The 15,514-nt window shown below is 39.5% G+C and overlaps 1 protein-coding gene across 1 annotated transcript in view; it reads right to left on the bottom strand.

Annotated features, from left to right (window-relative positions):
* LOC133965309 (CUB and sushi domain-containing protein 3-like) overlaps window positions 1-15,514 on the bottom strand; it is a 205,497-nt gene that overhangs the window by 85,769 nt on the left and 104,214 nt on the right. The window contains exons 33-35 of the mRNA XM_062399793.1: window positions 5,923-6,036; window positions 4,961-5,056; window positions 4,374-4,577 (exon numbers count right to left, since the gene is read on the bottom strand). Of these exons, the coding sequence (XP_062255777.1) occupies window positions 4,374-4,577; window positions 4,961-5,056; window positions 5,923-6,036 (414 nt within the window). The remainder of the gene's footprint in view (window positions 1-4,373; window positions 4,578-4,960; window positions 5,057-5,922; window positions 6,037-15,514) is intronic.

Here is a 15,514-nt window from a genome sequence, read left to right as displayed (position 1 = left end):
TTTTCTCCAAAAGAATAACAAACTTAAATGCTTATTGCACTAGTCCACAGTCCTGACAACAAGCAACAGACTCGTTTCAGGGAAAGACCCAGTAATTCAGTGTAATTTAACGGCTCCTTTGACTCCCCTGAGCTGTCAGTTAATGTAATTGGTGGAGCAAGATTAAAAATCATGAGACTCATAAAACGCTCCCCCGCCCCTCTCAATCTGCGGCAGGCTCATATGTCAGATACTGCAGGTAGACAGGCCTGGGGACCACACACACTATGAGAGGTGTCTGCACCATCTGATACTGATGGTCTTTCAATTAAAAGTGCTTTAATCTAAAAATATCAATGGATTTAATGTTTGTAGTGTAATACAAACGTGTTAAAATATAATTATGTATTCCTGAACGGCTTGTCATATATTTTCAGGATAAACCTTACTTATGTTTTTGTACTTCTAGATTAAATGTATACATACTGTACAATAAGGAACTGTCAATTCCCTGATAAATATGTATGCAAGTCATCAAAAATGTGAGAACATTGCAAATTTCATACAAAAATCATATTTAATATATCTGCTACAGAATCATATTTCTCTCTTTAAGAAGTAGGGTGCAACGTTCCTCAAATAAAATAATATAAACATTGAAGCTGACACTCCTTTCATTTTATGAAGGTTAGTTTATTTTATGAAAGAGTGTGATTACAACTATGGAAAACTTAATAATCCCAAAGTTATGTAAAGCATTTTAATTGGAAATTGAATAATGAAGAAAAAGCTTTTGCTCCCAAATTTAGGACAAATAGTGTTTTTGGAGGCTTAAAGAAATGGTCCATATTAGTCAGAGGGTCAAAGTTATTATGTATAATAAATTGAGCTAAAATAAACAACGTCACAGCCTAATGACAGAAAAAAAAATATTTACAAAACAGATATTTGCTCTATGTATGCAGTGGGTGGTGAATCGTCTTTTATGTTGTACTTGAATTTGTGTCGCTTACAACTTCCTTGATAAAAAAAAAAAGTACTTAAAACAGTGTTAGTCAAACAGGCAATCATTTCCACTGACATTACAGGAACTTAAGCAAAATCCTAAAAGTAGCATGACCTCAAAATGTTTCTGCTTCTGCTCCAGACCGGGATGAGAAACTTAAAATGGTTGTTGAAAGTTATTCTAAAAAAGGAATTCACTGTTAGAAAACAAGCTCAACACGACACCATTTAGTAGTTAACACCTTCACAGAAGTGAGTTTGAGCCAACAGTGAGATCCACTGTGTGGGCATACTTAGAATGAATCACTGCAATCTGTGAGCTTATGTAACATTGGGCAGTCATGCTTTTCTATAATCAGAGCTGATTTACTATCTGTGAAATTCAGCTGCCTTTTTATATGTTGAACAGGTGATAAACCAACAGAAAACTTGTTTTAAAAATGTTACTGTAACCAGCACAAGACCCTAGTTAATGTCCACTGAAGAGATTCCAGAATTTACACATGACACTGAAAAATCCATTTCAGCTCGACCTGGTACCAGCAAAAACATTTATTCAAGTCCACCATTCTCCATAAACTCCTCACGCAGAGGTCAGCCAAAAATTATGTAACCATTAAGGTGAGGATAATTAAATCAAATGTTGTGTAAGCACAACTAAACACCAAGGCAGTAAATCGACAGCTTTGTGTTTGGGAACTGAAAAGCATAACAAGTGTAGCATGACACGCCGGGTCAATCACAGCCCGGACAAGGAGCTGGATATCTATCTTCTAAAACACAGGTACCTAATAGAAGAGCAGCGTCTGATACCGTCATATCTCATAAAGTGGCCTTGAGTAATTGAGCATAGTGTTTTTGCTGAAGCTTCCATGAAACTATATCCATTATTCTGGACGAGTACACTGCCGCTGGGGGAGATGCCGCAGCCAGATTCAATCTCCAGATAAAAATCACTATGTTTAAAATGGAAATTGCACGTGCCACCACTATTCGCTCACCACTTGGCAGTAAACTCGGATGAACCCTGGCTTTAAATCTCCTGCACTCACCAGCTGGAACTATTTGCTGTCTGGCACAAGGCCTGACTTCAATAGATTCCTGCCCACTTCATCTGTGGTTCTTTATCTTCCCAAGGTAGACAGGTGGGTGTCTTTGTGAGACCTAGTGCATGTCCTTCCACATGTGTGTATACTGTATATGTCTGGTAACAGTGTGTGCCGACAAGGCATGCAAATCTGCTCATGCTATGCATTCTGTATTTATGTGGGAAGGGTTTTATGCACAAGGTTCGAGCCAAAAGAACATGTAGAGAGAGACTTTTTTTCACTTCAGTGAATGATCCACACTTTACATATAGGCCATTACATGTGGCTGTAAATTCTATTGCTTCTGCATACAGACCAGTTTTCTTGTATTTACTGGCAATTTCAAAATAAATTCTGGTTCCTGTCTACCCCTCATTTTGATTTATGAATCTTTTGAATAAAATGACATCAAACGATAATATATCCGATGACTATTTTTGTTGAAGAGTTGCTGTCTTATGTTGTGTTCTCTAAAGCGGTATTTGCAGCATTTGCATTCCTTGATTTACAGTTTTTTTTACCCAGTAATATCAAAACTTCGATCAATCCAACTTCACACTTCCTCTCAATCATTATTTATTAACTACACACAATGTTGTTCTGCAAAGAAATAATTTCATTCTACTTCCAGTGAGTTCAACATTATGAAACAAATTTGTGGATATAGCAAAACAGATAGTTATTGTTACTTAAAGCTGCAATAACATATTTTTTGTCCACTTAAAAACATGTCATTAACATATCATCACATTTTAACTGATTTAGAGTACTTTTTAGCAGACCTATGCTTATTTTCCATCCAGCACATTGTTGTGTTTGGAGTCATGTTTTTAGCCACTCTGCAATTAGAAATACATTTTCAGGTTCAACTATTTGATTCAATCAAATCTGTCTGGGGAACTAATTCTGTTGCTGCTTAACGCCGGGTGCACACCGGACGTGTAAGGGCCCCGAAGCGCAGCGTAAATTCTTGCTTGTGCAGCGGCCTGGCTGTTTACAGCGGACGCGCACTTCTCCGCGCCGGTCAAAATTCGTGGGAAATTGAAACTCCAGGAGAACAGCAGGAAAATCTAAAGTATGAGATGCATATTTGATCATTTATATCCTATGTCATTTATATAGTAAAAAAAATCGCGGAAACCATCGGTTAAGAAGAAGAATCTGGGGAGTTTCTGTGAGATTCCAAGTGTCTGGAAACGCCAATGGGAAATTGTTTATTTACAAACGGCAAGTGTGTGGTTTTATGTTCTGTTCAAGTCATCTATTGGGTGTTCTGAAGAGTACAAGATTGTGGTCTCCCATATTTAATTTATTTTTTTTTTTTTTAAAGAGTTGAACATCCTGTAGTGTGCAGCAGCCTTAAGTGCTGCACTGTTTTGACCAGCCGGTGTAATTTTTAACTCTGTCTCTCTGTTTGGTGCTGAGCAGGTAGCGTTCATTGAGTTTTCTCACTGAAATCAACACACGACAACAAAGCGAGCAGCGATAGTGAACCTAAGCAGTGGAGTGAAGGCTGGGCAGCTAAGTAATGAGGTGAAACCTGATAAAAAGGTTCAGCTCATTACTTCCCATTGTCACATTGTTTTCACATCGTAATATCATACATGTTATTATTAAGGTATAAAATAAGTGGTGTGACAAAGCCACCCTTTATTGCAGGCTACTGTGCATAAAAGTCTAGATTGTACTTGGTGCACCTGATTAATTTCATTATAATGTTTCATCACATCCATGAATCCCTATGTTGTTTGTGATGCTTTGTTCACTCCATGCATTAATCCTGACTTTATGGATAATGATACTGTAATAAATACACATTATATTGCATGTCTTTTGTATAGACTTTCATCTATAAAAAAAAACAGTTTTATATATATATAACACATGTGGGTTACAAAGGAAAAGTTACCCAACAATCTCAAGTTGAAGTGTGTCTTGCTGTTAGATTCAGTTTACACTGCTATTTGTTTTCCCATTAATCTAGAAACTGAAATCGCTTGTCCCCGGGTATACAATTTATGTGACACTTTGTTGTTATGTTTGTCCTTGCCTCTTTCTTCCTGTCTGAGCTATCAAGACCCGAGATAGGCGGATGCTTTGTAATGGGTGACAGATATTTGGATAAGTAATGACTAGGAAAAGCAGACGCCAACATTTTTTTGCACCTGCTCCTGCTTTTGGATGTGTGTGTGTGTGTGTGTGTGTGTGTGTGTGGGTGGTTGTGTTTGTGGCTTTGAGGCATAGAAACACAGTGCCCATGCAGGGGATGAAGCGAGGGTATAGGAGGATAAGTGCGCTTACCAACACATGTAGGCACAGTGCCGTTCCACTGGGCGAGGGTAGTGGGCACGGCTTCGCACCTGATGGCGTTAGAGCCGTGCAGCGTGTAGCCTGGATTGCACTCAAACAGTACAGCCATACCGATGCCAAAGTCATTCCCAATCCGCTTCCCAAACCGGGGCTCGGGAACCGAGCTGCACTGACTGGCACTCGTCCGGGGAACAGCTAGAGGATAAGAGGGGATGAAGCGAGCATGAGAGTAAGAAGTACAAAGACAAAGAGTGGTGGATGGGTGTGGTAGGCAGGCAGACAACCAGGAGAAGAGAGATGGCAAGTCAAAAGGAGAAATGGCGAAGCCCTTGTGAATCTCCTCGCACATCATTAGTCGCTCTTGTCTGCGCTGCCACGATAGACTCTTTCACTCCACATCATCCTGCTCTGCTCAGCCGTGTCCAGCCACGGCCAATGGCACTCTGGCTGAACAGCACTCTACGTGATGAGAGCAAAGCTGAAGTATCTTTTTTCAAAAGGAGGCAAACACACTCAAATCGCAACAAATAAGTTTCCACATCATAATTCAGGAAACGCATCAGAAAAAGCAGTCTTACCTTGGTAAACAAAATGAAAACCTTTTGTCGTTTCGGTCCCATTCGTTGAAAACTTGAGCATTATCTTGTTTCCTGAACTCAAAGGAAGTGTCTCGCCTAAAATATTAAATCAAACATAAACAAGACTGTTTTAGATTAAATGGTTAACAAATGGGCAGAGATAAGATATAAACATAAGTGACAACTATGAACATAAAACAATAAAATGGTCTCGCTACTTGTAAATTATCAAAAGAAAAAATATAAATATTATCGATTGGTTGTTTGTGTCTTATGTACGATCTGATCCACAAAGTATCCTCAGAATATTGAATATATATGTAGCTGAAACAGCACATAAGATTCATTTGAATTTGTACATTGTTTCAGCCTAATCAAGTGGTGAGAGACAACAATATCAGACAGCTACATTGCTTTTGTTGTTTTAAGTGAGATCTCAGGAGTCTATTCATTTGCAATTGAAATGTTTTCTTTATCATTGTGTTTTGTTGTACAGAAATGTAAGAAGGGAAACAAATCCATCAATTCTTGGCAACATAGAGCTGCTTTAATATTCGCCAAGGAGGCTATGTAATCATTTACATTTGTGTGTCTGTTACTTTGCAGGATTACGAAAAGACTACTCAACCATTTTTATTGACACACAGGGGGTTGAGGGGTGCAGCATGACCCAGGGAAAATCCATTAAATTTTGAGTGGGTCTGAATAAACGAACAAACGCAGGGTTTATTTTTTTCATTCTCTTTAACATGGCAAGATAGGGTGTTAGGCTTGGCAGAGGTATGTGTTCAACAAGGGCCCTTCTAGTTTGATTTGAATTGAGTTGAAAGACGGTTGTGCTGTCTCGCCTGCAGTGCAAAATGCTGTGCTGGACCGAACTACTACTCACACCTATGATCAAGTAGAATAAATAGATTAAGACACTAGGCTCAAGGGATGCAGAGTTATGTAATTTTTTTTACCTGAGTGTGATCCGTATATGGAGGAGAGCAGGGCTGAATCTGTGGACGATCCATCGTAGATCTCCACCACATCGCTGGTCAAAGTTTGGAAAACCACAAACTGACCAAACAACACTGCAAAAAAAAAAAAAAAGATGGGGAAAACAGAGGTGAATTAATACATAAAGGTAGATTTTGTGTCAATCAGAACATATATGGCAGCATTAAGCCCATTCACTGAGGCTTTTTTGATATATCGTCCCTCGAAGGCAATTATCAGGTAAGCTAGGTATAATTAATACGATTACATGTATTTTAATCTTTCAATCTTTCTGACCTCCTTGAGCCTAACATAATCTAATACAGGTTTGACTGGAATAATCTGTTTGCCCGCAGGGTCAGGTTTGCAATCTAATTTGCATGTGTCTCTCCTCAGGAGAGAGGGACACCCAGGACAAACTTCTACCAGACCAGTGGGTCAAAACACTCAGGCTTTAAATACAATATGATTGGCAGAATTTATTAAGTTAATCTCTCTTTTCTGGAATAAATTTGACTTTGACAAACTAATTTAACGACACTGCTGACAGACGTCATAGTTGCAGACTTGCTCACATAGATGGTAAGTATGTGCGTGGTAATGTAATGTAGAGCCGCAGTCTGTTCTGACTGTAATGTACCAATTCAATTCACATGCAGAGCAGAGATTTATTTTCCATTATGACACAATAATTTGGACTTGATTGGTTCCACTGTAGCTTTTTTTTGTTTTTTTTACCACTAAACACACAATCACTCGTGCAGCACCTATGTGGTACCACCTTGGGCCAGCCTAAACAGCAGTCTGCTCAAGATTAGTGTAATACGGTTGCACAGCGGCAATCTTTACAAAATACAAATGTGTTATATTTCATTAGGTAAAATGATGGTACAATGATAACAAATCAAACAAAACCATAAACAAAAATTATACTCAGTGTGTGTATGTGTGAGTGTGTGTTCCTGTAACATTTTAGCATAGACCCTTGAGAGTGAGGACATTTTGGCTGGTCATCACTTCTTCAAAGGGCTGTTTGAGGGTTAACATTGGTTTACGGGTTGGAATTAGGTTTAGCTTAGGGTAAGGGGTAGCGTAAGATATCTAGTTTGGACGGTTAAGGTTAGAGTAAGGGGCTATGCCCTCAAAATATCAATGCATTTCACTCCAGTGATAAGAGCCAATACAAAGGTGTAGCAAAGCAATAACAACTGCTGGAAATATTTCGACTTGCAGTTCGCTAGTGGCTTTTTTATAGGTCACTATCCCTCAAGCAAAGTAGTATCTGACAACCTCCTGTAAACCTTTCTGTGACATTTTCCTAACAACCGATAATTAGGTATTCCTTTGAATTTTGTCTTTTCGGTGCCATGGCATTTAACATACAGAATAACAACCTTCACACATTACAAGGTGTGACACTGAAAGTAAAATCATATGTCATCCCTTTATGCGGTCTGAACTATTGTTCAAGTTATTTAAAAGTGACTATCTTTTTAAGCATTAAACAAAAGAAAAGTCTTCGGGGAAATATCAGAAATGCTCCTTTTTCTATCAGCTGTGGGAGGGGGAGTGTCGCTGTCTGTGTTCGATTGGCAGCAGCTGGCAGGCTAAACTTTGGTACCGTGTGAAAACGGGTAAACATTCTTACGGGTAGACATTCTTATGGTGTTGGTGCCACACCGGCATCTAAACTGACCAAAGTGACATTTGCAGGCATGATTACACACTGTTTAATGTTCTGCAGATGACCATATAATTTGCTGTCTAGCCTGCAAACTGACATCATCAGTGCCATTTTCCTTAGAGAATGCTCGCTGGTCACACGTTCAACAAGTTAAGTTTCAGGACGAGACCCAGTTCATGTTTTTTAAGTTAGATTAGGAGGAAACTCTAAGCTGATCTCAGCCTGAGGGCCCATCTGCCATCGATAGAACGGTGTCATTACTGCTTTAAGGAAAACATGTGGATGGTAACTTACAGAGCAGATAAAACGAGCACTGTAGCAGGCAAAACTAACCCCAATTAAATTATTTTATTTCTAAATATTAGTCATATTCTTCTGTGCCAGTAACACTCCTGAACTGAAGGTCTGTGTGATAAGTATATGATAATATTATTATTAGAGATATTGTTACAATAATTCCTAGAACAAATTAATTCATAAATAAATCAAGACTTCTGTTTATTTAATTTCATAATCCTGTGACGTTATCTTCTCATGGAGAAAGTATCTGGACAATGTTCTTTTAGTCTTATCCTTTAATTCAAATATATATCTTTTAATGAAATGTCACAAAAGCTCATGATTGTTAATCATAAATATATCATACAATTTTTCCTTGGTAAATAACAGTGGGTGGATATTCCAAGACATATGATAATGAACTGATTTAAAATGATCTTCTGAATGAATATTTGCAAATAAGCATTTCTGATTATATCAATGTGTTCACGCCATTTTGTAAACGGACAGAAAATAAAGCAAGCTTGGAAGAGCCAGCAGATCTTTCAAATTTTGTGTGTATCAGCGCTTTCAGCAAAATTGTGAATAAGAAGTTGTGATCAACACAAATACACGTTTTCAAACTTTTGAAATTGGCTGATCTAACTGGGCCATGTTGTAACACGCAGACTTCAAATGGCTGAAACTGCCAAATGAGAAAAGCCAGTAACGGCTGTTTTCGCCCCGCAACAGCTTTCACCAATGGATAGCTACATCCACATGCCTTAAGGCAAAACACATACAAGGCCAACCTGAAAAGGTGGGAAAAAAACGTTAATAGAGGCAATTGCTAAAGGAAACAACAAAAAGGCAGCATGTGTTTGTCCCCCTGGATATCAATTATGGAGCAGCTTCTTATCTTCTTCACTTTTAGTTTTTAGCATTACGGATCTCCTATGGCATGTAGCCTCACAGAGCTGTGCATTGTAAAATCCTTACACCCACAACATAACCAAGAAAGACACAAGAGTGAGAGAAGGATTGGCATAGTAAGAAACACAACTGAGAAACTAAATGCACCCTAAAAGCTCCTGCAGGCAGTGCTGCACCTTGTGTCCCAAGAGACGGTGGCTTGGACTGACTGCAGAGCCACCAGACAAATCACAGCAGTGAGGACGTGGAGCGAGCAGGAAGTAGGAGAAGTGGGGCTGGATGTCACAATTTCTATGTTTTTATAATAAGGGTTCCTTGCTTCTTACTGTGTGACGTGAAACAGATTGAACACACACAGCAGCCAAAGACAAATAGCAGCCAAAGAACTCTGACAATGCAAAAATAACAAAAATTCAAATGTGGACACACACACACACGCACAAAAGTGTACTCACACAGAGCAGAACAGCCAGACCTGTTTCTTTATCTGTTGAGTAGTGAGAATGCCTATGGCTGAACCAGAGCCTGAATAAGAGATGATTTTACCCTTAGGGACGGCTCACTGCTGTGCCATTAGCATACTAACACTGTGGAATGTGGAAGACGCTGCACTCCCCCTTTGTGCAAACACACACAAACACAAACACATGTACACATACTCTCACAAGCACAGTGTCGCTCATTTCTGCCTCTAATCCAAAGGCAGCCATGCATGACTCCAATCTGCTCCTTTGCTGTAATCACGTCCAGATATTAAGTCAATAAATCATTGTAAACTCGTTACCCTAATTTATACAGAACTATGATGAATCTTTTGTCCTCTGGGCCCAGTCATGGTACTATAATGCAATGCACTTGGACGATGGACAATATTTTCATGCCTGCATCTTCACCTTGAATTATCCCAATGCCGTTCAATTGCTGTAATTGGGTACCTCTCTGAGTATTAGATTCAGATATTAGCACATCTCTATATTTCATCTCTGTATTTGCCTTCTGAGCGATGAGAACAGAAAAATATACAATTGCTGGTTGATCCTACTTTCATAAGGTGGTAATCTGATTCTCACTTTCCAACTTTTTAAATAAGTCACTTTGAAAAATGTGGAGTGAGGCCCGGATATTTTTTCTAACCTTGGTGGTTTCTGCCAGATATTAATGGAGCCAGAGGACTGTTTAAATTAATCATGTGATTAAAGCAATCAGGTCTGAGTGGTCATAGATTATAGTCATTTACAGAAATGAATGGATTGTAAAAAGAGCAGAGTCAAAGGCCACTTTAAAACTTGCTTTTTAAAATACACTAAAACTGAAGTAACATAAGACATATTTGCCTCAAAACAGCATAGACTCTGTCCAGAAAGGTGACGGTCCCCACTACTTGGTTTATTCTGACTCATACACTCATACTGCAGATATTTACCAATACGTTCACACAGTGAAAGTCCATTGCCAAGACTCAAAGGCGCTCTATTGGGCTGGGACCTGGAGAAAGTGCAGGGTAGTGAAGTAAATTAAAATCACTGTCATGTTCCTGGAACCATTTTATGATGACGAGTGCTTTGTGACAGGGCTTGGTATCCTCCTGGAAGTACCCATTTGAAAGAGCGTAGACTGCAGCGATGGATTGATGCACCTGGTCAGTAACAATGTCTAAGTGTGCCGTGGTGTCTGAATGGTGCTCGGAAGGCATTTAGGGTCGTAATGTTTGTCAAGAAAACATCTACACACGAGTAGCCACAACAAACCACCTATACTGTGTACAAGGCAAGATGATTCATGTGCCTCCACTTTAATTGCCCGGCCTTCACACCCTGTATTTTAATACCTAAATATCTTTAAAAATAACGCATTTTGTTCTTGTTTATAACATATTGTCTTGATTAAATGGATATATACATAGTGGAGTCACAGGTCTTAAGTTACACATACACCTGAGAAGAGGAATTCTCCCTCTGGACCTTGAAGTTCCCACAGGTTGTGTGAATTGTGGTTAAGAGAAGCAGAGTATAAATCAAGTGATTCTATTGTATTGTTTTGAAGAGTTAGGACTATCAATAATACATGAAATGTTCAAATCCAAAAATGCTCTGGTGCATGTCTAAAATGTATCAGTTTAATATTTGTATTGATGCAGATAGTTTAGTCTCTGTCTGTATTCATATTTTTTCTTTTTATAACTATAATGGTGTCTTTTAAGCCTATTTTAGGCTGGGCACATAATGTGCATGTCACAATAACAAAAATAAACCAATAAATAGACAACGTGAAGCAGTTCTTTGTTCCTTTCACCAAGCAGTTTTTTTTTTTACCCTCTCCATAGATTCAACCCACCTCGACACATCAGCAGTGGCCAACATGGCTCTCAAGGGAAATGCTTCAACACGTCTCCCATTGGGCGCTCCTCTTCCAGTCATCATATCAAACGCTCCCCATTTTAGATAAATGGTTGTGACTGGCCCGACCAGTTTCAGGACAGATGGTAATCGGTCTGAAGGAGAGACGGGCCAGACCCATCTGTGAGCGTGAATAAATATGAGCTGCTTAACTGGAGCAGCACCGAAACTTGGACCGGCAGTACAGAAAAATGTTGTGTAGGTTTGCTGTTGTTGACCAATTTGTCCACATGACATGTTTTCATCCCTAACTGTATATAAAGGTTTTGTGACAATTAAGAAAAAGTAATGGCTTCAATTGCATATTTCATATGGTGCAGATTTATGTCAACAGATATTTAAAAGCTGATAAGAATGATTGACTGGATCTCATTTCTGATAAAATTTCTGCGCTGAGAAATATCAGATGATGATGTGTGAAAGATTGTGACAATCAAAGAGAAAACTAGATTCTACTCTATAACGAGAACATAAGAGCAACTGAGGCTGGAAAATACACAACGTATCTGATAGGCGTAATACTGCAGCCTCTCCAGCGTAAACTTTGGCTGCACTTTTCAGTTTTCATTGGGCTTCTTTATCATCTCGGCTTTTTGGGATGGAGTGCTTTCCCTGTCAGAAAACCAGGGGCCTGTACTGCAGATAGGATCATTACGATATAGCAGGGAAGAGAAATGTCATAATCTCAGAAAGGCTCTTTCATTCCCCCTCTCGCCTTCCTCTGCTGTTTGATCTTTCACAATAAATGCGCATGGTCCCCTGGATCACTTCAGTGTAGTGTGTAGTGGAAGTGTTATCACGATACTGCATGTATGCCAGACAGGAGAGAACTTTCACAATAAAACAGTGAGACCCCTGGTGTGTATTGTTACGCTCATACACACATACAGGTACTACAGAGAAGTAGTGTTTAGTAATTGCTCTTCATATGAGGTGTTATTAGGGAGATGCCGAGTCTCTGCTCAATAAATGTTGATGATCATTGTGTTTAAATGCTCATGAATTTATGTCTCTCTAAACATCTCTGCTGCTTCTTAGAGAGGCAAGTGTAATTGTTCGGGGTCCTTTTTGAACTGCACATCTCTGTATTGTCTGCAGTGTGAATCTTATTTATTTGCTCTGTTACAATTTAACCTAAACAAACCAATCTGCGCTTTTGGTATTGTTTATTTGTAGCTTTGCCTCTATTAAAAGAAATAAGGCTCAGAGATGATTCACAAGAAGGATTCATGCAGTGAACAGAAGTGAAAAGTTTTAGACAGCATAATAAACATAATACACTTTTAAAGTACAAGGCTATTAATATGTATGAAATATTTCCAGTACAATGTTATGGCAGCACAGGTTGTGGATCATGAACACTTTCTCTACTGTCTACAGCTTTAAAAACAAATTTGCCTCAGATATAAATACTAATAATTGACAACCCACCTAACTGCCTAACAACCCCTCACCCATGCTACATGACCACCAGCTTATTATCTATAACTCATCAGTTAAAACAGTTTTCAAATCAGCACTATTTCCCCTCACATTCAAATATGTAAGCATGCTTTATTTATATATAGTTTAATCCCACAAACATATTGAGCAAACACAGACAGTCTATAGTCAGATTACACTACGTACCCCAATAATCCATCTGATAGACTCACGCTACAGACTCACGCTACACTCAGCAGTAATTTCTCTTCTGGTTCCCTCTCTTGGTATCATAAGTCAGTCTTGCACGATTTGTTCCGAAACAATTTTGGCCTATGACTTCTCAGCATCGCTCTTTTTCACAATGAGACAGACCGACATCCTGAACCTCCTTGAGCTTGCCCGAACAAGGAGAGAGCAGCTTATCTACAACATTTCCATGTGAGAAGATTAAAGGAAACTACGTAAGTGACTCCATCATGGTGCAATGCACGACGTATGATTAGACGTTCAAAACTACATTAAGCGTTTGAACAGAGAAGTTGCAGCATTTCCATTGTATCACAACTTATTCTGCTTTGGCTAAAACTGCACAAAACCCTGCCGTCACAGCAAGTCTCTGTGGTGACGAAGCCGTTTTTGTGCAGTATTTATCTAAAATGGAGCATGGAGTCAGATAACAGGCTCCAGTTCTCAGGTATCATGTGGAAGCTAATCAGTGAACCTTGACTACCTCCGCTGGGTCTCAATCTCCCACTGCCCTGTCGCTTTCTGAAAGGATCCTTACAAGGATATAATGTGATAGTCAAGCAGCAGCAACTTTAATTAACAAAAAGCCCCATGTGCTTCCATCACAGATATGCGTATATTTACTAATTTGACCAGAAAATCATCTCAGATAAAACGCAAGATAGATGCCTGTATCGTCTTGATTGGCATCTCTTTCAGTTATAAATTGCACCATAATGAGCATCTTGTTCCCTGCTTGTTTCTGATAAGACGCTTACTCTAGTGAGTCTTTCCAGCAGAAAGGCATCTTTGCTGCTTTTGTTTTCAAAATAGTCATATTTTTCCTGGTTTAACAGCTTATGTTAAAAACAGTATTGTGGAGATTTTCCTGTTGTTAAAGTAGTTCCAAGATTTGAAGCTGTAAATTAAAAATCCCTGGCAAACAGAGAGAATCCACCATTATCTGTGATAAGTAGTAACTGGTCTGTTTCGTCTGACATAGTTCAACTGATAATCCGGTTTTCATGTATTCTTTTCACTGCTGATGTGGTAAAATCCATTTCCCCAGCTATAACTACTATTTGTTTGCAATTGGAGTGTTACTCTTCCATCCATCCATCCATCATGTATGCCCCTGATTCTTTGAGGGTCCCGAAGGGAGCTGGAGCCAATCCAAGCTGCCACTGTGCGAGAGGCCGGGTACACCCTGGACAGAGCCAACATATGGAAGCAAATGACACTTCATGCTCACATTCACACCCACGGCAATTTTAAGTCTCTTATTAACCTAAACCCAATCCCTGGCTGTGGGGGGAATCCGCATTACCGAGAGAAAAGCACTGCCAAGACCCACGCAAAATATTTTTGATCATTCAGGATACATGGCATGAACATGGAGTCAGGGATTAATATATGCATTGTTTTTTAACTGGTGCACAGCAGCTCAGGTAAGCCATAATTGAGCCATGCTTTGAAAAGCATCAACTCAGACCACCACTTATGAAACTGCATGCAAGCCTAGCCTATTTTTGCCCACAGCCACTGCATTAGATACAGTACATGTGCCTCAAGGCAAAATATGCACAAAGCCCAGATAAGGTGTTAAAGGAACTCGCAGCTCTAGCAATAGCAAAAAGGTAAGAAAAATGGCAGCATATGTTTTCTCCTTCTGGCTATGAATTATGGAATAGCTACCTGTCGTGTCTGCTTTGTGGCAGCGGCGGCCTTCTGTGATTCTGGGCTGTGACAGCATACACAAGCCTCATTTACAGAAACCAGGGGGATTTTATGACTGCACAGACACATATATATTTAATGACACATTATCACAACGAAATAGAATTAGCCCTTTTGGCAAGTAGTGTGTGGCTGCACCTTGGCACAAGCAGCCTCCAGTCCATTTGGTTTCTGTCTTAGGCAAAAAAACAACGTTGCTTCATGGGAGAGGAAGAGACAAGGATATGTCTCCTGCTTTTTGTACTTCCAATTTTAGCTGGACTGTACTTAGATTTCTGTCGCTGGGGGTTTCTTATAATTTGTCCTTTTTGACTCAGTGTACAGTATTCTTAGTATTCCATGATTTGACAAAGGCAAGACTCCTACTAAACATCCCCACTGAATGCACCTGTAGGGGAAGAAACACTGTTGACTTCAAAGAGAGGCCAGATTGAGTTCATATTTTTCATTAGGTTAATCACATGGAGGATACCATATATACTGTACACTGACGCCGAGTGACAAGGTAATGATTTTTTTTAGGTGGGATGTAGTTAGTAGTGTACAAGCAGGGCCCCCGGCCTAATCTTACTCTCCAGCAAACATCACTGATGAGTCAACAATCAGCCCCCAGGGGTCAACGTTATTATGATCGCATTCAGCAGCACTCGGTTTCGCTCTCCCTCTTTTTCTTATTCCGTCTCGCTCATTAGAACTCTCTCACTCATTATCACACTCCCCATCTAACTTGTTCTCTCTGAGACTTTCACGTTCACTCTCACACCTTTCGCAGTAACTCTCTATTTCTCTCTCATTTTCTGTCCATCTTGTTACAGCGAAGATTTATTACTGCAATTTATCAGCGCTCCTGTCTCACCCCCTAAAATATTCCGTGGCGACCATTATGCATATGTCTGTGATTGTATCATACAGATA

The sequence above is a fragment of the Platichthys flesus genome, chromosome 11 (genome assembly GCF_949316205.1).
Source record: "Platichthys flesus chromosome 11, fPlaFle2.1, whole genome shotgun sequence".
NCBI lineage: Eukaryota > Metazoa > Chordata > Actinopteri > Pleuronectiformes > Pleuronectidae > Platichthys > Platichthys flesus.
This window is presented reverse-complemented; position numbering and strand designations above follow the sequence as displayed.